A 26066-nucleotide genomic window follows, 5' to 3' on the forward strand; every position below is an offset into this window, starting at 1 on the left:
GTTGCAATAGTATGCATCAGAGACAAGCGTTTCGGGGTGTTGATTCAGTAGAATATGTTTGAAGTTTTTTGCAGCGTTTTTGGATAGAAGAGGGTACACGATTTTAAATGCATAATGGTCTACCCTAGATAGTGGGCAATTGGAGAGGATGGTGTTCCTAGTAGGCTTGTAGGCGTAGTGCAAGGTTTTTTTTATAAATAAAACTAAAACTAGACCTGTTTTCCAGTTAAAGACAGGAGGTCTTGCGCCAAGTCCTCTATCTATTTCTATAGAAGAACAATGGGCCTATGCCCGAGTAAAAGTACTTAGACTTGCATATAGTCCTCTTACTATTTTCATGCAGGCCGATGGGGCAATGTCTGTTTCCATGCCCTGAAATTTAGGTCTTTAGATAGATACCACTAATGTGGTATCTATCTAAAACATGAGGACTCGGCGATTAGAAGTATTTATCAGAAGAGCTAGTTACTTACCTTCGGTAACCCTCTTTCTGGTGTATACTCTATCTAACCACAGATTTCTTACGAACCTTCCTGTCCTCCCCGTTCAGTGAATTGGACCCTTTAAAATTTGCAAAGTTCCCAGGTCTATAGATCTATACAGTGGTCAAAGTTAATTGTGGTTGGGGTCTGATGGGGGGCAGGGACAACCTAGAAATCAACCAACATCTCTACGCAAGAATGGTCCTATATGCAGCTCCGCACATCACTTCAGGAGTAGATCGACATTGGTGCGCAGCCGCATTACTCCACCACCCTGCTACGCACAGGGCTATTGCTTGAAAATTTTCAGGTCCTGTGTGACACCTGTGGAATATTCAAAATTTGAGGAATCTGTGGTTAGATAAAGTATCTAACAGAAAGAGTGATAGTGTTTTACATGTTCATTAGGGTTTTACTTTTGTTTCTACTGTCAGGATTTAGCTACTCTTGCCTGCGCACAATTGTCTAAAACATCCAGTTTTTCTGCACTAAATATACCAGAATTCCATAATTTATCTTCTCAAAAAACAAATATCCAATTTTCAGTTTTAGCTTAGATTTGATGGACTGTAAGTGGAGTTTGTTTAGCTTAATGTAATGCAAAAACGAGCTCTGCTCAAATTGGTGGAGCATGTTATTTCAAATGTATGGTTCCGATTTTTAATTAGCATTCAAACAAAACAAACAGTGCAGACAGCATTTTTTTCAATCAACAGTAGATACATAGCCTCTGATGAGGGCTGATATAGTGTTGCTAATGTTGTATTGGCAGATGGTTCCCTAAGCACCCCAATCCGCCCACCCTCTTCTCCTTCCCTCACCCCCAAATAGAGAATCTTGAAACATACTATTGTTGAGTCTGCACAGTGATTTGGGATAAGTGGCGGCTGGTTCGTCTCAGGTAGAGGCAATAAACTGAGGTATCTTGGGCATGTCAATTCCCTGAAATCCTGTGAGAGCAGGGACACTTATGGGTGCCACTGATTCCTGATTGAGGCTTGGGTCAGTGTCAGTGTGATCTTTTCAATTCCCAAGATATGCCATAGCCTCTGAAGTCAACCAGTGTGAGTAGAGGTCTGCGGTGAGCCACAGTAGCTGAGAATGTTTTGATTGGCAGCTCCCAGTGCCATGCCGATTTGCCACCTGCACCTGGATTTCAAAGGGTATGTTAGCGGGTTTGGAAAGCCCAGGAGTATGTATGTGGGGAAACGTGACAATTGGGTTTCCAGATGGCTATCAGTGTCGTAAAGTACCTGAGACCTGTACTGCTGGAGTTGTGGGCATTCCCACAAAATGTGCGTCAGAGTCCCCTGCATTCCCGCCAACAATACGCACTTTTGTGGGTTTGACCCTGTGGAGTCTTACAAGAGTACAGTACTGTGGCTACTTTTGTGAGTGTTTTGGTGAGAGCATTGCTGCTAGCCTTGTGTCTAGCGCTGTGTGATATCTCTCACCATTCCTTGGTGCTCAATGTCTTCCCCAGTTCGTCTTACCACCTAGCCTGGCCAGCATTATCTGCATGCTTATTACAATGGATCAAAAATGCTGTCAAGACTTGTGATGTTCTTACTCTCATCTTTGGTTCTTGGGAGTTCTGGTCTGCCCGAGGTAAGAGCGACCCCTTCTGGTAGCCACAGTGCTGTTGACCATGAAATTTCCAAAGCAGACCGTGCCCTCCAAAAGGAGTCCCTAGAGAAAAAACCCATAGGGAAACCTCTGGTGGAAGTGGGAACTCCACGAATTAAGAGTAAGGAAAGCAACCTCCAGAAGGAGAAAAAGAAGGCCAGGAATCCACACTGGAATAGAAGGCCAAATCAGAAAAAAGGTAGGCCACAGGAATCAAATACACCATGCAGGAGCACAGGATACCAACAGGAGCGAGGCGACGACAGCAGAAGCGTGTTGCCACGCAAGGAAATGAAAGATCCAGCCCTTTAAATACCCAGGAGCAGGTAGTGACCAAACAGGAACAGGAAGTGACCAAATAGGAAGTAAGGCACCACCATCTTGGATAATGAAAAGGATAGTGGACGGAATAGGGAGGAATCATCCTGAATTGGTAGAGCAGATACTTTCCAAGGCCTTCTGGGAAGAAGACTATGGATTCATGGGAAGGCAAGATGGCCCAAAGAAGACATGAAGAAAGAAATATATATCCAGTGAAAGGAAGGTAAGAATATAGTGCCCCAACATGTGAAAATAAGAACCACAGCTCCAAACCGGTGCTGCAGCATTCCTGTTATGCATATTGTTAGATAAAGGGCCGCCGCATGGTTAGACGGCGTGCCCGACACAAAAATAGAGCAGGTGCCGCGAGACGCAGACGCCGCGGGACGCACCCGCCACGCCAAGATAGCAACAGTGGGCCACCATGCAGCATCAAAGAGAAGAGGTCCGCGGTACAACAAATGCGTATCATTCAGATATTAGACTTTTATCTGAAGCTTTAGCGAGAAGCCATCTCTCGTATTGGGTTAGGTGCCGTTGTGCATTAGGTTTATTTTGTGGGAGTACAATCCATTGGTCTAATTGTAGGTAGCAGAATCTTTCCAGCACCCGAAGCTCATACTCTGCGTATCTGGGGAAAGGAGAGCATACCCTCAGAATCGAATAGGAGGCCCATGGAACAGCAGTCCGATTGCCTCCACTCTGCAAACTCCTCTACCTCCAACCCCAGGACAAAGTCTGGGTTGTCAAATATTAGGGTCATAGGAGATGGGAAGGTAGTCAGTTCATGTCCAATGCTAGTCTGGTCCCAGGCTGTCATGGTCTACCGCATGATTGGCGATAGATATGGAATCCGTGGTCTGTGCGCCTTCTTCAAATAGGGGATCTTCCATAGAGACTTTCCGGCCACCGCCCTGTCCTGAAACACCCAATGCTTCTTGGACTCGGCTCGGCTCCACTCAACTAGGTAGCATAGCTGCCTTCTCGTAATATAGATGGACAGGGTTACCCAAACCCCCAGACTCCGGAGGGAGGTGGCTAAAAGTCTTCTTCATGCACGGTTTTCTGCCCTGCCAAATAAATTGTGAGATTTCCGTTTAGAGTTTGGCAAAAGTACTTAGGGGCGGCGGCAAAGGGAAGGTCTGACAGAGGTAGAGTATCTTGGGGAGGGTAGTCATTTTGGTGGCTGCTATCCTTCCTAGCCAGGAAATCTGAAGGCGCTTCCACCTCCCAAAGTCGTTACGGATTTGCCTGAGCAAAAATGTATAGTTGTTGGCAGCCGATGCTTGCATGGTCATGACCAGGTTGAACCCCAGGTACGGAATCATCTCAGTAGCCCATTGAATGGGATACTGGTTTGCCAGTGGTTCGACTAGCTGTGTCGGCAGGGAAAGGCTAAGTGCCTGTCACTTCCCAACATTGATCAACATTGATCTGGAAAACCAAGGCGTTCCTCAAGGACCCGAGTTCTCCCAAGAAGGCAGGCAAGGCTGTGGTTGGTCTGGCGACTGTTACAAGCATATCATCTATGTACAAGCTTATTATGTGATGATCTCCTCCGAATGCCTCCCCGGTGATTTTGGGGTGGTCTCGTGTTCTTTGGGCCGTTGGCTTCATGTAAAGAGCGAAGAGAAGGGAAGATAGGGGGCATCCCTGGAGTGTGCCCTGTTTATCGGAAAGGACGTGGAAGTGTAGCAGTTGATCTGAACCATTGCTGTGGGTGCGTGGTAACAGTTGAGGATTTGTGTCCTACACTTTTCCCCAAAACCAAAGTGTGTGAGGACATGTTCAAGATAGGGCCAGTGAACCCTATTGATGGCCTTCTCTGCGTTGATCTCTAGCAGCATGTATTCCCCTTGAGCCCGGTGGGCCTTTTCAATGATATTCAAGATGCACCTAGTATTGTCACTTGTTTGTCTCCGTGGGATGAAGCCTGCTTGATCTGGGTTAACTATAGAGGGCATGTATGCGTTAAGCCTATGTGCTATGATAGTCGTGAATAGTTTCAGGTCTTTGTTTAGGACGGGAAATAGGTCTGTACGAGCTACATTGCAATTTGTCCTTACCTGGTTTTGGGAGGACTATTATGGAGGTCGTCAGTATTGAGGTCGGGATTGCCCCAGGGTCTGCGAAGGAGTCAAATAATTGCATCAGTATAGGCAGTAGGGTAGGACAGAAAGACTTGTAAAAGGCTGCTGAGTACCTATCTGGGCCAGGTGACTTTGCAACTTTAAGCCGTGAGATCGCTGATATGACTTCCTTTATGCAGATCTCCCCATCTAGGGATGCCGATTGGTCCGGGGTGAGGGGTGTCGTTTGCGCAGATTGGAGGTACTGAGCTCCAACAGTGAGGTCTAAAGTTTGATCTGTGTATAAGTGTGAGTAGAAATCTTTGAAGACGTTCTCCATGGCCATATCATCTGTTACCAGGTAGCCCTCTGTCGTGTGGATCAAATGAACATCCTGTTCCTGTCGCTCGCAGCTTATTAGCCATGTGACGGCCACATCCATCCCCACCTACATAAAAAGGAGTGGCATAGGCAGAGGGCGGCATACTCTGCTCGATCCAAGTCTATGGCTGCCAGCTGGGACCAAGTGTTAGATAGTTAGCGCCACACTCTTGGGGTGAATGCGTTCCAGCTCTCTAATTGTTATGTAAGGTCTTCTCTTTTTCCCCTGCAAATTTTACTATCCGCCGCTGAGATCGCTATTAACTCAACCCGTATTATTGCCTTGAGTGTCTCCCACAACACAGCCGGCGAGACCACTGGGGTATCATTGTGCTTTAGTTAGTCTTTGATTCCTTGCTGAATCTGTGTTATGACCTCCTGACGGTGTAGCATGGTGTCAAGTGCCTGGTGGGGGAGTGGGAGTTGCTGGGGGTAGGGACAGTGAAACCATCACAGCCCCATGGTCTGAAAGCGCCGTTATGTGTATTTCTGTAGCCGTTGTGAGCATCCCTACTTCCTCTGTGCCTAAAAATTAGTCCGGTATAGCATAAGGCTTATGTGCGTTTGAGTAAAAAGAATATTCCCTGGAGTGAGGTTGATTGGTTCTCCATAGATCCTATTCCCCAAGGTCCTTCAGCCATGCATGTTACTTCGTGGACATGGCTCCGGCTGGTCGGTGTCTCTGAGCTGATCTACCTAAGGTGTTATCAAATACTAATTTAAAGTCCCCTCCCAGCAGCACAAGTTTCTCGTTGGTCTTCAACGCCCCTCCAGCATGTTACGAAGGAACGCCTCCTGTCCCTTATTCGGAGCAAACATTTAGTCCATCACCAGGGACCTGCCTGCTACAGTGAAGCGGTATATGAGAAGTCTACCTGTAGTTTCATCTACTTTTTGTTCCACACTTCCCCAGAAGGAATGCGCAACAAATATGGCCAATCCAGCTGTCTTGGAAGGGGGCGATTGGAAAAATTGTCAGGGAAAGGCGCAAGACCTGAGGCGGGGACAGTGAAGTGTCTGGCATGGAAATTGGGAGGAGCTATGTGAACTTGGAACATCTACTTACGTTCAGTCCTGCGGCAGATAAGGCTGCATGGCCACCTCAATGCGGTCCTGCGTGTGGCCAGTGGTCCCGTCTCCCCACCCGCCACCCAGCCAAAGGTCTCTAATGCTGTAAACTGTCCAGGGGTTTCAAACCCCTTCCAGTTCTGCTAAAGCTGTTGGTATTGCCTCCAGAGCTGCTTGCCGGCATTTGGTGGTGGGGGAGGCCTCAATCGCGTTGTTGCCCTGGTGGATCCAGCCCCAGCACTCGACAGGTCTCTGTCAGTGATAGTCATTGGGAAATTCTCCCTTCCCACCGGAAAATAAGGCGACAGGGGTGGCCCCATAAATAGGATGTCCCATGGCTACGGAGGTGTGTGGTAGCCGGGCGTAACTCTCTCCGAGTTTGTAACGTGATGCAGCTAGGTCATAGTAAAGGGTTGGAGTTTGGCTCTGAAAGGTAATAGGGTGCACACTGTGTGCTTTACCAGGATCTCTTCCTTAATTTGGAAATCATGCATACAGACCAGAATGTCTGGTGGGCAAGGGGGAGGATTTTGAGTTAGGCCGGGGTGGGCCTACACGATGGGCCCGGTCAATTTGTATGACCGTGTCTGAGGGTCTACCAAGGATGTGGCGCAAAAGGTCTGTGACGTATTCAAAGATGTCATCACCCTGTGCTTTGGAGGTCATGCCTCTGATTCGAGTATTGTTCTGACTGGACCTATTTTCTAAATCCTCCAGGTGGGACTGCAAGTCTATGTGTTGCTCTCGGAGTCGAATAATCTCTTGCTGTAGCGCCTCTGTCTCCTCTTCCTGACCTCCCTTCTTATCTTCTAGTTCCGCAACTCGATCCTCTGAAGCGTCGACATCCCTCATGACCTCTTTGATATCCTGTGAGAGTTCTTGCTTAAGTGATTGAAGGTCTTCCTCGAGGGTTGTGAAAAGTGCTTCCAAAAAGGTGCGGGTTACTGGTTCCTCAGCTGCCTGGTCCGATGGATCCCTTGTTTGTTCTAGTTGTGGGGCTGGATCTCCCACCAAGCCCATGGCTAGACGGGTGAGCATGTCCTTGAGGGTGCAATCCTTTTTGGGGAGGTTGGTTGCCATCTGAGATTGAAACCTGGTGAGGATGCCTTTACCGAACAGTCAGCTGTGCGCAAATGGTCCAAGCGGGGGGGTCTTCCCTCAGCATGTGTTCCTGTGCGCTATGTTCATGCAGCCCTTGTGCCCGCCTGACAATCGTGGGGTCATAATGCTTCTCGATTCCTGCCTGAGGGATTGATTGGATCTGGAGTTTACCCCTCCTCCGGGCCGCGACATGACTTGCACAGGGACTTTCGAAGGCCCTTGTCTTCTTGGTGCCTCAGCCGGTCAGGGTCAGGCGCGGCTGGTGCTTATTCTGGTGCTGGTGGACCACTCTGTTTAAAACAAGAGGAACAGGGAGCCCCCCACCACCTCCTCTATGCTAGCACGGCCCTGACGTGCACTCTTTCTGCTCTTTTTTTATGTGGGTGAGTACTCCGTTCCCATTTGTGAGGCTCTGCCCAAGTTCCGCTTTGGGCCAACTGGGACCCCTCTAGGCCCCGTTGTAGCAGGGACTGAGTCGGTCAGTCTTGATAATTAAAGAAGGGGTGGGAGGCCCGACTCCACACAACCACTGGCCCCCACCGCTACCACCCAGGCTTGTTGCTTCAATTGGGGAGGCTGCCGCTCCTCCCAGGTCCGCCCGCATCGCGTTTCGGTCCCGCCTTACCTGGTGGGCCTGTATCCGGCCTTTCCCCATAGGCCGCTCTGGAATCTATTCTGAAGCGCCTGATCTGTTCCTCTTTAGCAGGGACCGAGCCGGTAAGTCTGGTAAACTAAAGAAAGGGGGACACGACTCCACACAACAACTGGCCCCCACCGTCGCCACCCAGGCGTGCTGCTTCAATCACAGAAGGCCACCGCTCCTCCCAGGGCCTTGCGCATCGGTCCCGCCTCACCTGGTGGGCCTAGGTCTGGCCTTTCCTGCGCGTGCCACCTTGGCGTCTAGCCCGGAGCCACCCGATTCTTTCCTGTGCTGCGCTCTCCGTTGGGCACCCTTGGGTCTCGCCTCGGTCCGCCGCAGGGTACCCTGGCCTCGCTAGCTCCATATGGGCGACTGTACCCGTTCGTGGGGCCTCAATGCCGACACCCCGGCAGCAGCAGCCGATCACCACCGCCGTGGTCCCCCACTTGGACTCAGTGGCGTAACGATAATTGAGGGGGCCGGGTGAAGCGAAACCCTCCTCGAGGGCTCCACACCCCTCCGAGGAGCTAGGCAAGACCGGGACACAGTCAAGGCTGGGGCCGGGCAGAAGAGACGGCGAGGCATGTCTTACCTCATTCCCCCCCCCCCCGGTATTTCAAATTCTGAATTTGCCTTGATTGAGGCTAGACAGTGCCAGTTGTTAAACTGCAACACAAAGGTCTCCTATCAACGAAACGCATTAAATTCTGGTCACCAAGGAGTTTGATTTTGGAGACTTTAAGTACAGCTTCGGCAGCCTGCGAGGACCCAAGAAATGTAGCTCCCATCCAGCACAATGTTTACTTGTCATAGTGCTTGTTAAACGGATCACTCCTGCCTTTTGAAACATTGCAGATAAATATCAGTTAGTTAAAACACGGGGAGAAATGTAGTCTCTTTATCTCTTGATAATGTTAGTCCAGATCGCTTGTTTGTTCATTTCTGTGGGTGGTTGAAAGCTGTTTTGATGCATTGCTTTGCATTCGTGGAAGTGCATGATAGATACGATTAGGGTCAGGGAAACATGAAGTCGTTTTTTAGGCATGTTGAGCAGGTTGCTGTTAATACAGTGTACCTTAATGGTGCATAGTGTTATTTCATTGTGACCCCGTTTTCGGGGTCCATGGTTCTGGGGAGTTCACAGCTTGATTGATGCTGAATTACTTCTTAAAACGTTACAAGGAAAGCAACCTTAACTAAAGAGTGCACTTTTAGCTACCTGTAGCACGCTCTGAAAGAAATATAAACCCAGTCAATGAGAGACCGGGTTAACTTTCTAAAGCAGTGTTTCCCAAACTGTGGGTTGTGAAAATCCAAGCAATAAATAAGGATTCCTTAAATTGTGTATTTATGTTGTCACATTTGGAGTGCTTCAAAGGCAAAGGTTGCATGTCAGGCTGTGTCTTCTGACACATTGCCGCTTCTTTAAAACAATTTTTTTAACAGGTTAACTTGTGTGTAGAAACTGCTCTGGCTTTGCAGTTGGAAGGAAAAGTAAATAGAATTATGCGACAATCTTGCTGCAGTACAGGGAGGATGAAAGGAAAGGCCGTGGGTGTCATTTTATCGAAACGCAACAAAATGTAAAATACCTGTACACTTGTAAATTAAATGTACACATTCAATAGTTAGGAAAGCAAAAATGAAGTACATTTTGATGGAAACAAAGATTTTAATAAGATCAGACCCAATCAAATCACTCTACGTTCTGATTCAAAATAATAAATATTTACTGAAACCCGATTTCCACACATTATCAATTTTGTGCAGTATAGTTTTATCAGTAAAACTGTATGCCTGTACAAATTTAGTGACCATTCAATGGAAAATGTTCTATTTGTAAATGACAAACAGAATGCGCGGTTCACATGATGCTTTAGTTACATTAAAATATTGCAAGCCTAATGTCCATTAAAGCTAGGTGGGTCACAAAAGTTTCCTTCTAAAAAGTGCGTCGTGACTGCTCTAAAGGTTTTACAAATTCATTTTGTTTTGTTCATGTATGAAACAGCAGAGATGACCGTGTTGCACTTTTTTTAATACTGTGCTGTATTTAGCCTTGTCATTCAAGCTCGCCTACTACCACCAGACAGTGTTCTGCCTCATGGGGTGAGAGCCTTGTCGCGGTTAAGAACAATGCCTTTCCTGGGTAGAGGTGTTTACACCTCCCCTAATCAGGAAGAGCCATCTCAAAGGCCATGCTGTCTTTGTAACACAACTCCAGACTCTCCTGATCGAAGGAGCAGGCCCCCTCCTGTCCTCACCCCTTTTTGCAGGAAGACAGGTGAGAAAACTTAGCAAGAATAGGAGGTGTGCCCCCCTCTGCCAACTCCACCCCTCATTTGTTGAGGTGAGGTGAAAAGGTGAAGTACACTTTTCAGTACACACCACCTTGAAGATGGTGAGACCCATCCAATCAGGACTAGGGTTATGCCCACCTCCCCCAGGAGGTCGGCATATTAGACGATGTAGACACCCCAGGTAAGTGGCCTATTGGCCACTACCTGTCACTGCCTTGTAACACCCCTAAATCTAGCATTTAGGTGGCACCCCCAGTCCCTGAACTTCAGTTCCTGATGACCTAAGAAGAGCTGAACACCACAGAGCTGCAACATCCGAGATGACGGCAAGGAACTACTGACTTGGCCCCAGCCCTACCGGCCTGTCTTCAGCCCTCCACAATCCTGCACCAAAGAAGACTCTTCCTGTAGCCCAGTGACCTCCAAAACCATGGGAGGACTGACTGCCTTCAATAAAGATCAAGATCTCAGAATAACAACAAACTTGTTCAAAAGCAACCATCTGCAACCAAAGACTCTGTGCCCTGAAGAACCGCAAAGCTTGACCCCCATTCCACCTCCGCACCCCCAGGCAGGACTTAGTGCATTGGGCTGGGGTGGGAGCTCTTACCAGCACCACCAGACTGATTTGAAGGGCACATTCGATGCCCTCCTTGCAGCCTATAGTTAGAACCTGTTCTGGGAGCTCTTGGCTCCCACTCTGTTGTGAAACTGGACAACAGGCATGGAAATATGCAAGGATGGCACCAAATGTGCCCTTCAAATCAGTCTGGTTGCTCTGACAAGTGCCCTTACCCCAGGCCAATACACTAAGTCCTGGGAGGTGTCCTAGGTTTCCTGTCACATCCCTGTGACAGGAAACCTATTGTTCTACCTTCCCCTGCTCGAGCTTAGCTCAGCAGCAGGAGGGTAGAATCATGCTTGGGGTCGACTGCAGCACTAGTTTGCTGGCAGACCCTAGAAGGATGTTACCAGGAGTACTGGCGGCTTCCCAGAAGAGCCCCCAGTGCATGTAATCATACCTCCAACCCTGGTAACGGTGTTGGGGTATGATTCCAACATCTTTGATACCAAACATGCCCAGGTTTGGCACAGTCAATATATAATTAGCCATTGTTTGATGAAGCATGGCCACTATATGAATCAAAATGGCTGACCGCACTTAAAAGCCTGAAGAACCGACTCCAGGGTTTGTAGGTTTTCTTATGCAGGGCACCCTCACACTTATAACCTAGCACCCTGCCTGCAGGATTGAAATGCCTACCTTGTGGGTGACTTATAGGGTTCAAGTGGACTGGAAACAGGAGAGAGTTTTCCCAAAAGGACCCAGAAAGGACTGGGAAACAGTGACAGTAAAAAGAGGGGGGATTCCTTTCTGTGGTTATTTTATTATTCTCGTATAGTAGATCCAACCAATAGTACCAGACACCTGTCGTGAAACAGTTTTTGACTTGTAGGTGTATTACAATATCCTCAAAATTATGTATACATATAAACAAAAAGTTATATCAAAAAGTCATATTTATTAAGAAAGGAAGACACAAGTATAAATGCTAAAAAAATTTCATACAATATCATCATCAGTACATACATATACTTTTCTTCCAAATTTTACAGTATAAAAACGTAAGAAAACATAATAAAAGAACACTGTTGTCGACGCGTTTCGGTGCTTAGTCGGATAAGACACCTTCTTCAGGACTAATGATTAAAACTTCATAAATCTAAAAGAAACATATTTGACATAAATTAATACAAAGTATTTGAGGATTTGTTTTTTTCACACAAACATATTTGTCTCACTACGTACAGGGTCATGGCTATTAGTGGTCAAAATATCTTACTTTTCAAGCTTTTTGATTTGCTATACCAGTCTTGATCCTGGAGCGAAAATATCCTTTAGTTTGTGTATTCTCCTCCGTTTGTTCAATCTAGAGGATCTAAAGTAACAATAATATTCCATGTTACATACGTCTCTTTGTGTGGTACGTATAGTGTTAATTTAAATGCGGCAATGCTTACTTGGTAACAACGTGGGATACCAGGAGTATAGATGGACATTCCTCAAGGCGCCTACTTTTTGTATAGGTCGGCTTGGGTCATTCGGGAGCCTTCTTGCAAGTCTATTGCTTGTTTTAGGCAGACTTCGCATCTATAAATAGAGAGTAGCAACAAAGTATTTTGCTGTGTTGAATATATAGTGAGTATGTATCTGCTATAGTCTCATACTATACAGCCCGTGTTGTAATCAGGCGCATGTCTGTAAAAGGGTTGCTACAAATGAGTTTGGTCCGGGTTTGCAAAGCATTAAATTTGACTAGAACTCCTTTTATGCAAAAACATGGTTTCATCAAGTTTGTTTGGAAATCTAGATACAGCAATAATCTTAATAAACAGTAGGGGGCAGAGAGTTGAGTGTGGCTTGATACAAAACACAGGAATTTAACTTAGTGTTAATGGGCAACATCTTACCTAGGTTAAAAATTCTGCACACAATCTGCCTGGTCTCCCTGGTCTCCAGGGTCAGTATGGAGCACGGGCGCGTGTTCAATGTAGTGCTGCTTGGGCTCTGTTGGAGCAATGTTAACACACCATTAGATTGTGTTGTCAGTTTTGCTGAGCTTACCACCCGGCCGGGTTTAGTAAAAGCGGTGAAATGCTGTATTACTAAAGCTCTCTTGGGACAACATTAACATGACATTGTAGTAATTAGGGGTTTTTATGAGCACACCAGTCTAACAAAATTAGAAAAAATGGTGCTCCGCTTGAATACAGCCACATAGTTTTAAAACCATGATTTTTTTAAAACAGATTAGGGAGGGGGTCAGAAGTCCCCTTTAGCTGGGTCGCTAACGTGAGAATTCGTTTCCATATGGACAGGTTATGTCTCACCTCGGTATAATCTTGTGCGCGTGGTCTGCCTGGTCTCCCCGGTCTCCAGAGTCAGTATGGACGGTGGAGCACGGGGGCAAGATTTATACCCGCGAAAATTAAAGTAAACAGGTTGATGGATTACACCTGTGTCCCGTTTGGTTACGGACGTATTCCGCGCCATTTTAGTAGTTTTTGTATGGCCGGTATTGCTGCCTCGACATAAGCGGAGGACTTTGTTTAGCTGCCGCTCCGTTGCCACGGAAACGTCTTTGGATACGATAGTGTTATCCAATCAGAACGTATATCTGTTTTTGCCGTTAAACCAGGATTATGTTGTTTACCGAGTGCACAGAAATTGAAGGGGCAAATGCCGCCGGGTTGTCAAGTTGCAACATTTATATTCAAAGAGTGTCTTTTCGAATACACTTTTTATTTTTAGTTTTGTGGGGTCACGCCATTTTAGTAGTTCGCCGCTTTTGCGATAGATCTCCGCTTATTTAATATTTGTATTGGTGACTATCTCTGTTATAAAGACTGTATTTAACAAACAGTCTTTATAACAGAGATAGTCACCAATACAAAAACTGCAGGCTACTGTCAGTGGCGGCGCACGAAAATACATTAAAATCCGCCCGAATCCTCAAGTAGTTTATAAATAAGCGGAGATCTATCGCAAAAGCGGCGAACTACTAAAATGGCGTGACCCCACAAAACTAAAAAACTAAAAATAAAAAGTGTATTCGAAAAGACACTCTTTGAATATAAATGTAACCAAACGGGACACAGGTGTAATCCATCAACCTGTTTACTTTAATTTTCGCGGGTATAAATCTTGCCCCCGTGCTCCACCGTCCATACTGACTCTGGAGACCGGGGAGACCAGGCAGACCGCGCGCACAAGATTATACCGAGGTGAGACATAACCTGTCCATATGGAAACGAATTCTCACGTTAGCGACCCAGCTAAAGGGGACTTCTGACCCCCTCCCTAATCTGTTTTAAAAAAATCATGGTTTTAAAACTATGTGGCTGTATTCAAGCGGAGCACCATTTTTTCTAATTTTGTTAGACTGGTGTGCTCATAAAAACCCCTAATTACTACAATGTCATGTTAATGTTGTCCCAAGAGAGCTTTAGTAATACAGCATTTTACCGCTTTTACTAAACCCGGCCGGGTGGTAAGCTCAGTAAAACTGACAACACAATCTAATGTCTAATGGTGTGTTAACATTGCTCCAACAGAGCCCAAGCAGCACTACATTGAACACGCGCCCGTGCTCCATACTGACCCTGGAGACCAGGGAGACCAGGCAGATTGTGTGCAGAATTTTTAACCTAGGTAAGATGTTGCCCATTAACACTAAGTTAAATTCCTGTGTTTTGTATCAAGCCACACTCAACTCTCTGCCCCCTACTGTTTATTAAGATTATTGCTGTATCTAGATTTCCAAACAAACTTGATGAAACCATGTTTTTGCATAAAAGGAGTTCTAGTCAAATTTAATGCTTTGCAAACCCGGACCAAACTCATTTGTAGCAACCCTTTTACAGACATGCGCCTGATTACAACATGGGCTGTATAGTATGAGACTATAGCAGATACATACTCACTATATATTCAACACAGCAAAATACTTTGTTGCTACTCTCTATTTATAGATGCGAAGTCTGCCTAACACAAGCAATAGACTTGCAAGAAGGCTCCCGAATGACCCAAGCCGACCTATACAAAAAGTAGGCGCCTTGAGGAATGTCCATCTATACTCCTGGTATCCCACGTTGTTACCAAGTAAGCATTGCCGCATTTAAATTAACACTATACGTACCACACAAAGAGACGTATGTAACATGGAATATTATTGTTACTTTAGATCCTCTAGATTGAACAAACGGAGGAGAATACACAAACTAAAGGATATTTTCGCTCCAGGATCAAGACTGGTATAGCAAATCAAAAAGCTTGAAAAGTAAGATATTTTGACCACTAATAGCCATGACCCTGTACGTAGTGAGACAAATATGTTTCTGTGTGAAAAAACAAATCCTCAAATACTTTGTATTAATTTATGTCAAATATGTTTCTTTTAGATTTATGAAGTTTTAATCATTAGTCCTGAAGAAGGTGTCTTATCCGACTAAGCACCGAAACGCGTCGACAACAGTGTTCTTTTATTATGTTTTCTTACGTTTTTATACTGTAAAATTTGGAAGAAAAGTATATGTATGTACTGATGATGATATTGTATGAAAATTTTTTAGCATTTATACTTGTGTCTTCCTTTCTTAATAAATATGACTTTTTGATATAACTTTTTGTTTATATGTATACATAATTTTGAGGATATTGTAATACACCTACAAGTCAAAAACTGTTTCACGACAGGTGTCTGGTACTATTGGTTGGATCTACTATACGAGAATTATAAAATAACCACAGAAAGGAATCCCCCCTCTTATAGGGTTCAAGTACAGTGACCTCAGATGTAAGAAACGTATATCTGTCGTAAGTAATGCTAACACCAACTTACACATGCTGCATTGGCAGGCCTGTAGTCACAGTTTTAGTGGTCTCTCATTGGTGGCACAATACATGCTGCAGCCCATGGGAGACACCTGGTGTACCTATGCCCTGGGTACCTTAGTACCATATACTAGGGACCAAGACACCAGTAGCCAATTGGGAAGGTACCAAAGTACTTACCACAGTTCAATTTAGGGAGAAAGCACATTGACTGGGGTCCTGATCAGTAGGGTCCCAGTCAGACTAGTCCAAAACACTCTGACACCAGTTAAAAAGTGGGGGTAACCATGCAAGAAGGATCAAAGCCCAGCAGGGCTCTGCTGTAGGCACTTTAAAACTATATCTTTCTGCCTTGTCTGCCTTCTTGCAGCTTTCTGACCAACCCTCCTTATTTAAATCTCCCATTGTAAATAGATTTCTTAAAGGTCTTGTACATATGTTCCCAACTTCCCCTTTCATTACGCCTCAGTGAGACCTTAATTTGGTTCTCAAGTTTCTGATGTGTGCTCCCTTCGAGTCTTTACCCAATTTTTTTCCCCTCGGGCTGCTCACCATCAAAACAGCCTTTCTTTTGGCAATTACATCAGCCAGTAGGGCGAGTGAGCTGCAGGCTTTATCATTCAAGCCTCCCTATCAGTTTTTTTTGACAAAGTGCTATTTTGCACTAGAGCCTCTAGCCTTCCCAAGGTGGTAACACCATTTCATGTGGGCCAATCTGCCACTTTGCCTACTTCTACAATTCTTCACATCCAACTAAGGAGGAGGTGGAGAAGGAGTGACTCCACCATCTGGACCCAAAAAGGATGCTGTTGATCTACCTTGACCGTGCAAGAGAATTCCGAGTGGACGACCAACTCTTTGTGGACTATGATGCTGCAAAGAAAGGTCAGACGGTGCAGAAACGGACCATTTCTCAATGGGGCATTCACTGCATCAAGATCTGCTACTCACTGGCAAAGAAACAGCCCCCTGAAGGCATAAGAGCTCATCCCACCAAAGCGAAGGCTGTGACCAGTGTGCTAGCCCATGGAGTTCTAGTCCTGTACATCTGTCATGCAGCAATGTGTGCATTTCTGCACACGTTTACCAACCATTACTGTCTGGATAGTCATGTCCATAGGGAGGGGCAATTTGCTCGTTCGGTCCTGCAGAATTTCTTAGTCTAAATTGGTCCACAGACCCACAACTGAGTATGGTATTGCTTAGGTATCTATTCAAAGGTAAGGGATCTGCTGCTAGATGTCTCTATCCGATGAACAAGTTACCTACCTTTGGTAACGCATTATCTGGTAGAGACAATATCTAGTAGCAGATTCCTTACCGACCCACCCATCATCCCAGCTCTGTGGACAGATTTCTAGGGTTTGGACACACCAGCGGAAATTTGTGAAAAGTAACTGACATCAGTGCGACAAAGTGGCGCCTGTATAGGTTATGCGGACATAATATTCGGCGCGGACGACACCGATGCCAACCAACACCACTTACTGCCACACAGGAGTACTGCTCATGAAAAATCTTCTGGATCCAGTCTGGCGCCTGGGATAATACATAAGGATTCAGCAGCTAGATATATTATACCAGATAATGAGTTACCGAAGGTAAGTAACTTTTTCATTTGGCAAACTTATATTCTCCTCTTCCAGCCTGTCATTGTTATCGGTAAAGGTTACATGTCTATTGGACGCCGACAAGCATGCCCTCCAGGACATGGCCAGCAAGATCTTGCTGGATGTCCCTGAAGCCCAACTGCACCTCTTTGATTCTGACAATTCATGATGCAAAAGAGATGGCCAAATATGTGATTCATGCTGGGAAATACAATTGGCACCAGTGTTGTGCTCCGCCAGCACACATGGATGCCCTTCACAGGATTTTCTGGAGATGTACAAGACTCTCTCATAGATATGCTCTTTCATGGTTCATGTCTTTTCAGTAAAAAAGCTGATTCTACATTGGAGCGATTTAAAGAAAGAAGAGCCACTGCACTCTGTCTGAATTTAACCCCTGCCAAGCATTTCCCACAATTGTTCAGAGGTTACTCCAGAGTGCTAGTGTACAGGCAAAAACGGTCTCCTCAACCAATAGAGTAGTCACTTCAGTCATTTTGAGGCAGTGTACATGGGTCTGGCAGGCATTGCGTGGGTCAGCAGGGGCATCAGACCTCCCAGCCCACTTTCTATGCAGCAATTTCTGTAACAAAATCACCTCCATACACAACAACCTCAACCCTCAACCAGACCTGCCTCTGTTATAACTTAAGTTCTCATCACGAACCCTGACTGCGTGGCCCGTCATCACCACCATCAAAATAGTTCTTACTATGAAGACCATCCACTCAGGGGCTCCATCTGATCCTTGCTCCCACCACACCATCACCAAAGGACTCCTACTGATTAGTTACAGCCATCCTCAATGCTTCCATAGACTCAGCCACATTCCTGGACACCTGGAAACCTGCTACCATCATGCCCCTGCTCAAGAAACCATCCGCTGACCCAGCCACTCTTTCCAACTACAGACTCATCTCCTTCCTTCCATACCCGGTAAGGGCTTTGAGAAACAAATCATTCGATGCCTCACGGACCACTTCTGCAACCACCAACTCCTCAACGACATGCAGTCCATATTCAGGCCCAACCGAATTATAGAAACCGCACTCATCAGTGCCACAGACTAGATACATGATCCTTGCAGAGGAGACATGGCAGCCCTCCATCTCCAAGACCACTCTAGAACATTTGACATGGTCTCACACCCCATCCTCACCAGGCGCCTGTAAAGAAGTAGTGATCTTCAGCAAGAACAGCTCACCATGGGACTCCATCTGGTGGTGGGTCAGCTCTGACCCACAAACAGACACACACTAGTAACCTCAAAATAATAATCCACAGCAAGCTGGACATGAACGCCCAAGTCAACGCCGTCGCTGCATCCTTCTTCCACACCCTGAAGATGCTGAGGAATATATTCAAGTAGCTCCCAAGCAACACTAGAAAAACAGTCACTCATGACCTACTCACCAGTAAGTTAGGCTACAGGAATGCCATCCAAGCCGGGATCTCTCACCAACTCACTAGAAGACTACAAACAATCCATTTCCAGATTTATCCTCAACCTTCCATGCAGAGCTTGCAACCCACCACAGCTCAGGGACGTACACAGACTCCCAATACACAAACGCTGTCAATTCTGCCACCTCATGCACACATTCAAGGCAAAACACAACTAACCCCCCCACCTACCTGAACAGTCACATCTCCTTCCAGCAACCACCTCTACGCCGCAGGACTCTTACTCGCACACCAGCACAGAACTAGATCAGAAGGACAGGTGTTGTCTTACTTCGCTCATAAAGCGTGGTACAACCTCCCAATCCACATCAGAGCCACCTCCTGTCTTCTTGAACTCTTCAAGAAGCTAAAGATCTGGCTTTTCAATGAATCAAACTACTATAGGCAGGGCTGAACAAACACACCTGCTCAGTGCCAGGATTTTCTTGCACGCTTTACAAATACACAACACATCATGACATAGCATAACAACAACAGCCACTAAGCTGCTGTAATTTGACCTGAGAGGCATATACCAATCCAGTGGGGGCTGGATTCAGCACTTCCTCCATGGTGGTGATCCATCATGTTTGACAGATGTGCCCTACAAAATGTTCAGCATAGCTATTATAAAAACCTAGGTTACTGATTGAGGGGGGTGAAACCCTACTCAAGCAGCAACCACAATCCTATTGAGGGTAAAGTCGCAAACCCAAAATTAACATGTGCTCAACACTCTAATAGCTTGGTACACAGCGGTGAAGCTCAACTTAGCGGCAATATGTATAGTAATTGTGTAACACTGTTAATAAATAAAACTAGACCAAAACAACAAACATTCAATTAGAAGAACCAGAAATATTCAGTTTTAAATATTTCTGTAAAGATAGTGCCAGTAAGTAGAAAGCCCAACTGTGGTTATCTGGTTGCTCCAGACCAGGACAAAGTCACAAGTTCAGGCTGACTGCGAGCTGGCTACAGGGACCCATTCAGGCCCACCAAATAAAGTACCTTAAATCCTGGTTTGTGCAGCGTTGCAAGGGTCCGCCTCAAAGATGTGTCATGCAGCTGAAGCGATGGTTCCAGGATGCAACAATGCTGCTGTGCAAGGGCCTGCGGTGTCATCAAGGATCCTGTCGATAAGGGTTTGTGATGTGAAGTCCGGTGTTGAGGATGCATCGTGCAGTCGGGATATGTGTCAGTACCAAGGAGCTGCAAGGCTGTGATGCAGAGTCCGTCATCGTTGTTGAGGCTATCATCGACAAGGGATACGAGCGCCTATGCCGAGCATGCATCAGTGGTTCCGATGAGGCATTGGGCTGTGATGCAATGTTGGTGTTTGCTATGAAGAAGATTCGTGCAGCAGCAGCGATGCAGCAGTTCTGCTCTGGGTTACAACGCTCAGTGGAGAAGATGCTTCAGTTCCGCTAGATCCACAGAGGTTGACAATTCACCTTAAGCGGAGTTCCAATGGTTCAGGACTGGGGTTGCACGACTTGGCAGGTGGACTCATAGGAGATAGCAGAGTCCAGGTGCTGGGGTCAGGGTTGTTGAAACCTTCTGTTCCTGAGCTCAGTAGGCCAGCCAGCTAACCCTTAGAGTCACTCTTGTAGCTCTGGCTTCAACAGATGCAGGCCAAGCCGGCCTAACAGGAGGGCAGCAAGTAGCAGAGTGGCAGTCCCTACAGCAGCACAGCAGTCTTTCTTCATGGTAGAGTATCCACAGGTCCAGAAGTGTATTCAAGAGTCTGAAGACCAATTTTTAACCAAGATCAGCCTTTGAAGTTTTAAATGCACAGGTGTCCTGCCTGGCTCCAGGGTGTATGCAGCCCTTTGTGTGGAGGCAGGACACAGTCTACTCAAGTGTATCTAGGACTGTGACTAGCTCCTCCCTCCCATCCAGCCTAACATACAGGTGTGGCAGTCTAGGAGGAATACACATGCCCAACTGTCAACCACACGCCGTCATGTGACCCAGAGACAAGCTGCAGGCACCAAATGTCTTATTTCACAAAATGCCAACTTTCTAAAAGTATACAAAAAAGTGATAGAGGCATGCTTGAATTAATCTCAGCCACTGATTTTCTCTGAACCGGAACACAAGCAACCCAGGACCGGTTTCTCCCTAGTTATGTGCCCAACAGTCGGGTACAGCATTATTCATATGACAAAGTATGTACTGTACCCTTGCCTGCGTTGCTGGTGTTCCGGTTCAGGGAAGACCTGGCTTGGCCGTTCAGGCTGGACTGTTCCTATTAGAGCAGGGTCAAGACAGATTTGCAGACAGCTGGGTCCAAACTGAGGTCGGATGCTGCCTGAATGATTACCAATGGCTTAGATTAGTTCAAGCATTCCATCCATCACTTTTTTTGTATACTTAACTTTATAGAAGTGGCATTTGCAAAATTGTAATTAAAAATCCGACTTTACCATAAGAAAGGAGTTTTCATTATAATTCCAAAGACACAGAACATAAACTGGTTACCTAGTCACATTTGGAAGTTACAACATATTAAATGTAATACTTTAACTCCAATGTTATCCTATGGGAGAGGTAGGCCTTGCAGTAGTGAAAAACATATTTCAGAGTTTTTCACTATCAGGACATGTAAAATTTTAAAGTATATTACCTACTTTTTAAATACACAGTACCCTACCCTCTGGGCTGTTATGGGCCTACCAGAGGGTGGACTTATATGTATGAAAAAGGAAGGTTGGACCTGGCAAAAGGTTTATTTTGGCCAGATTGTAATGGCAGTTTAAATCTGCAAGCACAGGCTGCAGTCGCAGGCCTGAGACATGTTTGAAAGGGCTACCTAAGGGGGTGGCACCGTCAGTGCTGCAGGCCCACTGGTAGCATTTAATTGGCATGCCCTGGGTGCATGTAGTACCACTTTACTAGGGACTTATGATTAATTTAAATATGACAATCGAGTATAAGCGAATCTAACCATGTTTTAAGGAGTGAGCACATTCACGTTAGGACTGTATAGCAGTAGTAATGAGAGCAGAGACTTAAGGCCAGCAAAACGAGATCAGCAAAAATGGAGGAGTAATACAAAAGGTTTGGATACGACCACCCTAAGGCTGACTGTCCAACAGCTATGGCTTCTCCTTTCTTTTTGCCCTGACCACTGTTAGTCCCATTCTAGCAAACATTTTGCACATTAGAGTTTCTGCAAGAACACTTGCTAGGAGATACATTCTGGCAAGAATGGAGGACAGGGCTCCGGTACTCTTTACCTTCCCTGCCGCTCTTGTCTGAGTTCTGAAAGAGAACAGAAACTACCAGGCCCAATTCATCCTAGTGGTTCTTGATTGGGCCAGGAGAGTGGCGTACCCAGAACCTCTGGTCATGAGCATCTGTCCTCCGATCAGGCTATCACTTTGGGAGGATCTTCTGTTGCAGCAGCAGAGGAGGGTCCTTCACCTGAATCTGTTTAATCTACATCTCCGTACGTGGAGTTTAAGCAGCATCCGTTTTTGACTGAATTTGTTCTGCCACCTCAAATGTTGGATGTCATCCTTGATGCCAGGTGCCCTTCCTTGAATTCCATTTATGTCAGCCACTTGGACAAATGTATGGTCTTGTGTGGTTTCTGCAAGACTGCCACTAACAAGCAAAGCTGTTGGATGCTCTTTTGTGTGTTTTGTCTTTGGCCTAGCAAGACGTTGCAGTGGGCACTATCAAAATTTCATCTTTTGACCCTACCGGCCTTTCTCCATTTACTGAACCAATCACCCTTGTTTATATCGCCTGTTGTGATTTGATTTCTAAAAGGTTTAACATGTATATCCTTCCAAACTGTTTTTGATGCCACAGTGGGACCTTACCTTCGACTTGATGTTTCACATGTGTATGCCCTATGAATCTATGCGCAGCTGCGCGCTGCATCTCCTGATTTTAAAGACCATCTTCCTCATTGTGAATACTTGAGCTTGCCATGAGATTGAGCTTCAGGCACTGTCAGTGCAACCGCCCTACAACCTTTTACCCAGACAAACTGGTGTTGAGTACTCAAGTTGTCTCTTGCCTAAAGTTGTGACATCCTTCTATGCTGGGCAATCCATCACCCTGCCCCCCACTTCTACCTCAAAAGAGGATGGAAGGCTTCTTTAACTGGATACCAAATGGTCATTAAGCTTTTATATTGAAAGTACTAGGGAACAAAGGGTGGATGACCAACTTTTTATGGAGTTCTGCAGGGCAAAGCAAGGAAAGGCTGAGGATACTGTCTAGATGGGTAGTCCTCTGAATTATCTGCTGTCCACAGGGCAAGAAGCAGCCGCTGGTTGATTGTAGAGCCCATTCCACAAGGGCTAAGGCTGCTACCACTGCATTGGCTTTCAGAATACCTGTCCTTGACATCTATCAGGCTGCGACAAGGACATCAGTGCATATGCTCACAAAGCACTACTGCCTTGCTCCATTCTGTAAGACCTTTTTGTCTGAGTCCACTCCACAAGCCATCCACTGATGGAGGAACTGCGTCAGTATCTACTCTGAGGTGAATAATTTGCACTTGAAAGTATTTACTAGAACATCTAGTTACTTAACCTTCCTTACCGCTCTTTTTGGTGGATACTTTAACCGTAAATTCTTCACTGCTCTCCCACATCCCCGTTCTGTTGATTGGCTTCTTTTTAGCATCTTAAAAGGTCCCAATTTAAGGCTCTGCCCACTGGAACATCCACTGCTGTGAAATCTTCCAGATCCTGTCTAGCACCTGAGTAAGTAACTTGTTCATCTCTTCAGTCATGCAGATCTTTCATTAGCGTAGCATTCTTTCTCACTTCTGTCATGAGGATTGCTCAGCCAACAGCTATTCTCTCAACTTATTTTTCTACAGCTCAAATGAAGGATCAGAGTTCTGCACCCAGTGTGTAGTAATGCAAGAACGTATTACTGGTGATATGTATTTTATTAATCATTTTTGCAAATTTAAAGTTTTCCTAGGGGAGAAAAGCCTTTTAAAGGATCTGCCATGAATTATCTATTTTTAAAGTGTAACCTGCAGTAATTGGGTTTTCTTTTCACAGCTATCAACTTGAAGAATGGACCCGGTGAGGCATACAGAGGACCCGCCCAGGGTCATGTGGACACAGTTTTTACTGTTTCTGATGCTGATTTCATGCAGATTGTAATGGGAAAGCTGAACCCTCAAAAGGTAAAATCAAATGATAGTACATGGATTTCATGTTGGTGCTAAGAGGCAGTGATTGACTTTTAAATGAGCTGCTTTTTTAAAGCAGGATTATTATGAAATGTCTGACCGTTAGCACGGATCGTACCACAATTCATTTTTATATCATAACCATATCTTTTGAATTTTAGAAGTAATTTGCTGAGTTTACACGTGTTCTTGGTGAGCTTGAGCTACCATGATCTTACATTCTATACTACAAATATATTTATGTATGTATTTTTCATTTATAATGGAGTTGTCTTTTCATTACTAAATCTTCAAGTACAAGATGTATCCGTTAAAAGTCAAAGCAATCCTTCAGCTTTCTTCTCATGATGCCATGAGGACCAAACATACAACATTACCCAATAAGATAGTATGTCTCTGCACCACTTTATGTAATACAATGGAGATTTTCATTTCTTCTGCATAGGCTTTTTCCTATAATGTGGCCAAGATGTGGAATGCTCTTCCCCAGCATCTAAGGTCCAACCCCGATCTTATCTCATTTCGCAAACAGCTGAAAACGCTCCTGTTTATTAATCAGTAGTCGGGTAGATATCCTTCCCACAAGCAACCTAAGCCTCAGTGGTAATCTCAGCGCTTGGACGCCTCAGGGCAGCTATGGGCGCTCTATAAAACCCATTTCATTCATTCAGGCTAATTCTGTAAAAAAAAAAAAAATCACATGATGTCTGCTGCTCTGTTTGTGATATTTTTCTGTTAAAATGTCCATTCTTCAACAAAGATTGCCATTCTTTTGTTTTGTTCATGGCTGTGTGAAATTTAAATTAGTTCTGCTTGGCTGGTGATGTGGTTTACTGAGTTGGCACACCCATTCTTTTCCATTGGCTGACACTTCCTTGTGAATGAACATTCACTGGTGAAGTTCTAGCCAACACATCATTTAGAAGCCGAAATGTTAATTGGTTGAAGTCTTGAAACCTAACAAACCCTTGTGGATTGGCTGCCACCATACCCCTGGTAGGCTTGGAGGCTCCTCCCACACACTAGGAGGCTCTGCCTGCAGGCTAGCAACCCTTGCTGCGGGAAACAGGCGTCCCATGGTCCCCCAACCCGATTGCAGATTACTGTAGCTTTTCGTAGGTGTACCAGACTCCTCTAAGGCCGACACCACCCTGCCTCCAGTAGGGAAGGTGGCCCAGCCTTGTGCCTGGATCCATGGCCTGCGGCCATGGCTTCTCACACCTTTCGTTGAAGATTACTGAAACTGTTCAGCCCTCAGGATCCCCAGACTCTTCCCTGGTGTAATGCCACCTTTCCTCAGTCAGGCTAGGTGGCTTTTGCCTGGTGGCTGACCCCTCACAGAGGTCGCTTATCTGTTCCAATCCCTGGAGGGCCACAAGAATCCTACTGATCTGCACCCATCCCACCCTGACCTGAGTAGGGATTGTCACCCCAGTCCATTAGCTCAGTGTGCCCAATTCAGTGTCTTCGACCTTCCTGGAGCCTGACCCTGAAGTGTTCACGAAGGTTAGGACGCCAGCCAACCCCTCTCTCCTCTTGGGCCTTCATGTGAAGCTGTTCTTCCGTGACTATTAAGCCCCAATGAAGTGGGGGCTTACAAAACTCGTAGAAGGCGCAAATATGTATTAGCCACACTGGCAGCCTCCAGTTATCTGGTCAGCCAGCCTGCGACCTGATGGCCCAGGCTAACCTGACGCCCAGAGTGCCCAGGCTAACCTGACGACCGGGGTGCCCAGGGCCACAGCAGCTGATGGCGACCAGAGCAGCCATGCATTCTTAGGCTAGTGCTTTAGAGGCTCTTCCCAGCGACATCAACAGTTTTTCCTCCCAGTGACTCCACTGGCACCCTGTCTGGTCATCTGGTCATCCTGCTGACTTGCAAGCAATCATTCTCCGATTTCCCTGTATCTGGTGGTACAGGACCGGGAGGTCCCCGTACCCCAAGACATGTGAAGGAGACAACCTCACATGGGTCAAGCTGTGGCTGTTCCCACCCATCACCCATGCCAGGGGCAGCAACTACCCACAGATGGAGACAAAAGCTCGGCTCAGAGGATGACTTTCAGTAGATTGCAGGGAAGTAGCTGCTCTGTTACTCAATAACCCTAACCCAGAATCAGGTTGTCTATGAATGATTTAGCATTGGGTGCCCCACAGAAATGCAGTGTGCTAAGGCTCCAGCCCCGGAGCGAGCAGCTGTACGCACTGGCCCTGAAGCTGGCTATCCTTGGCTTAGCGAGGTACTATTGCACTGAATGGGAGATTCTGATTTAGAGGCATTTAGTCATAATCCCACAGACAGTATCTTCGCCCTATTGGCTCCTCTCATACTCAGCAGGATTACAATTTGCAACAATACATCATCAGTAGGGTAAAGCTAACCTATCTCACAATGGTCTAATCCCAGCTAATGCTACCTATTGGTCGGTAAACAATTCAATGCTTGGTGAATTCTGC

At 45.9% G+C, this 26066-nt stretch overlaps 1 protein-coding gene across 1 annotated transcript in view; it reads left to right on the forward strand.

The window, feature by feature from the left end:
* The window catches only part of HSD17B4 (hydroxysteroid 17-beta dehydrogenase 4), an 883985-nt gene that overhangs the window by 843022 nt on the left and 14897 nt on the right, over positions 1 to 26066 (forward strand). The window contains exon 23 of the mRNA XM_086961070.1: positions 23476 to 23603. Within this exon, the coding sequence (XP_086817196.1) occupies positions 23476 to 23603 (128 nt within the window). The remainder of the gene's footprint in view (positions 1 to 23475; positions 23604 to 26066) is intronic.

The sequence above is a fragment of the Lissotriton vulgaris genome, chromosome 3_1 (genome assembly GCF_964263255.1).
Source record: "Lissotriton vulgaris chromosome 3_1, aLisVul1.2, whole genome shotgun sequence".
Lineage (NCBI taxonomy): Eukaryota > Metazoa > Chordata > Amphibia > Caudata > Salamandridae > Lissotriton > Lissotriton vulgaris.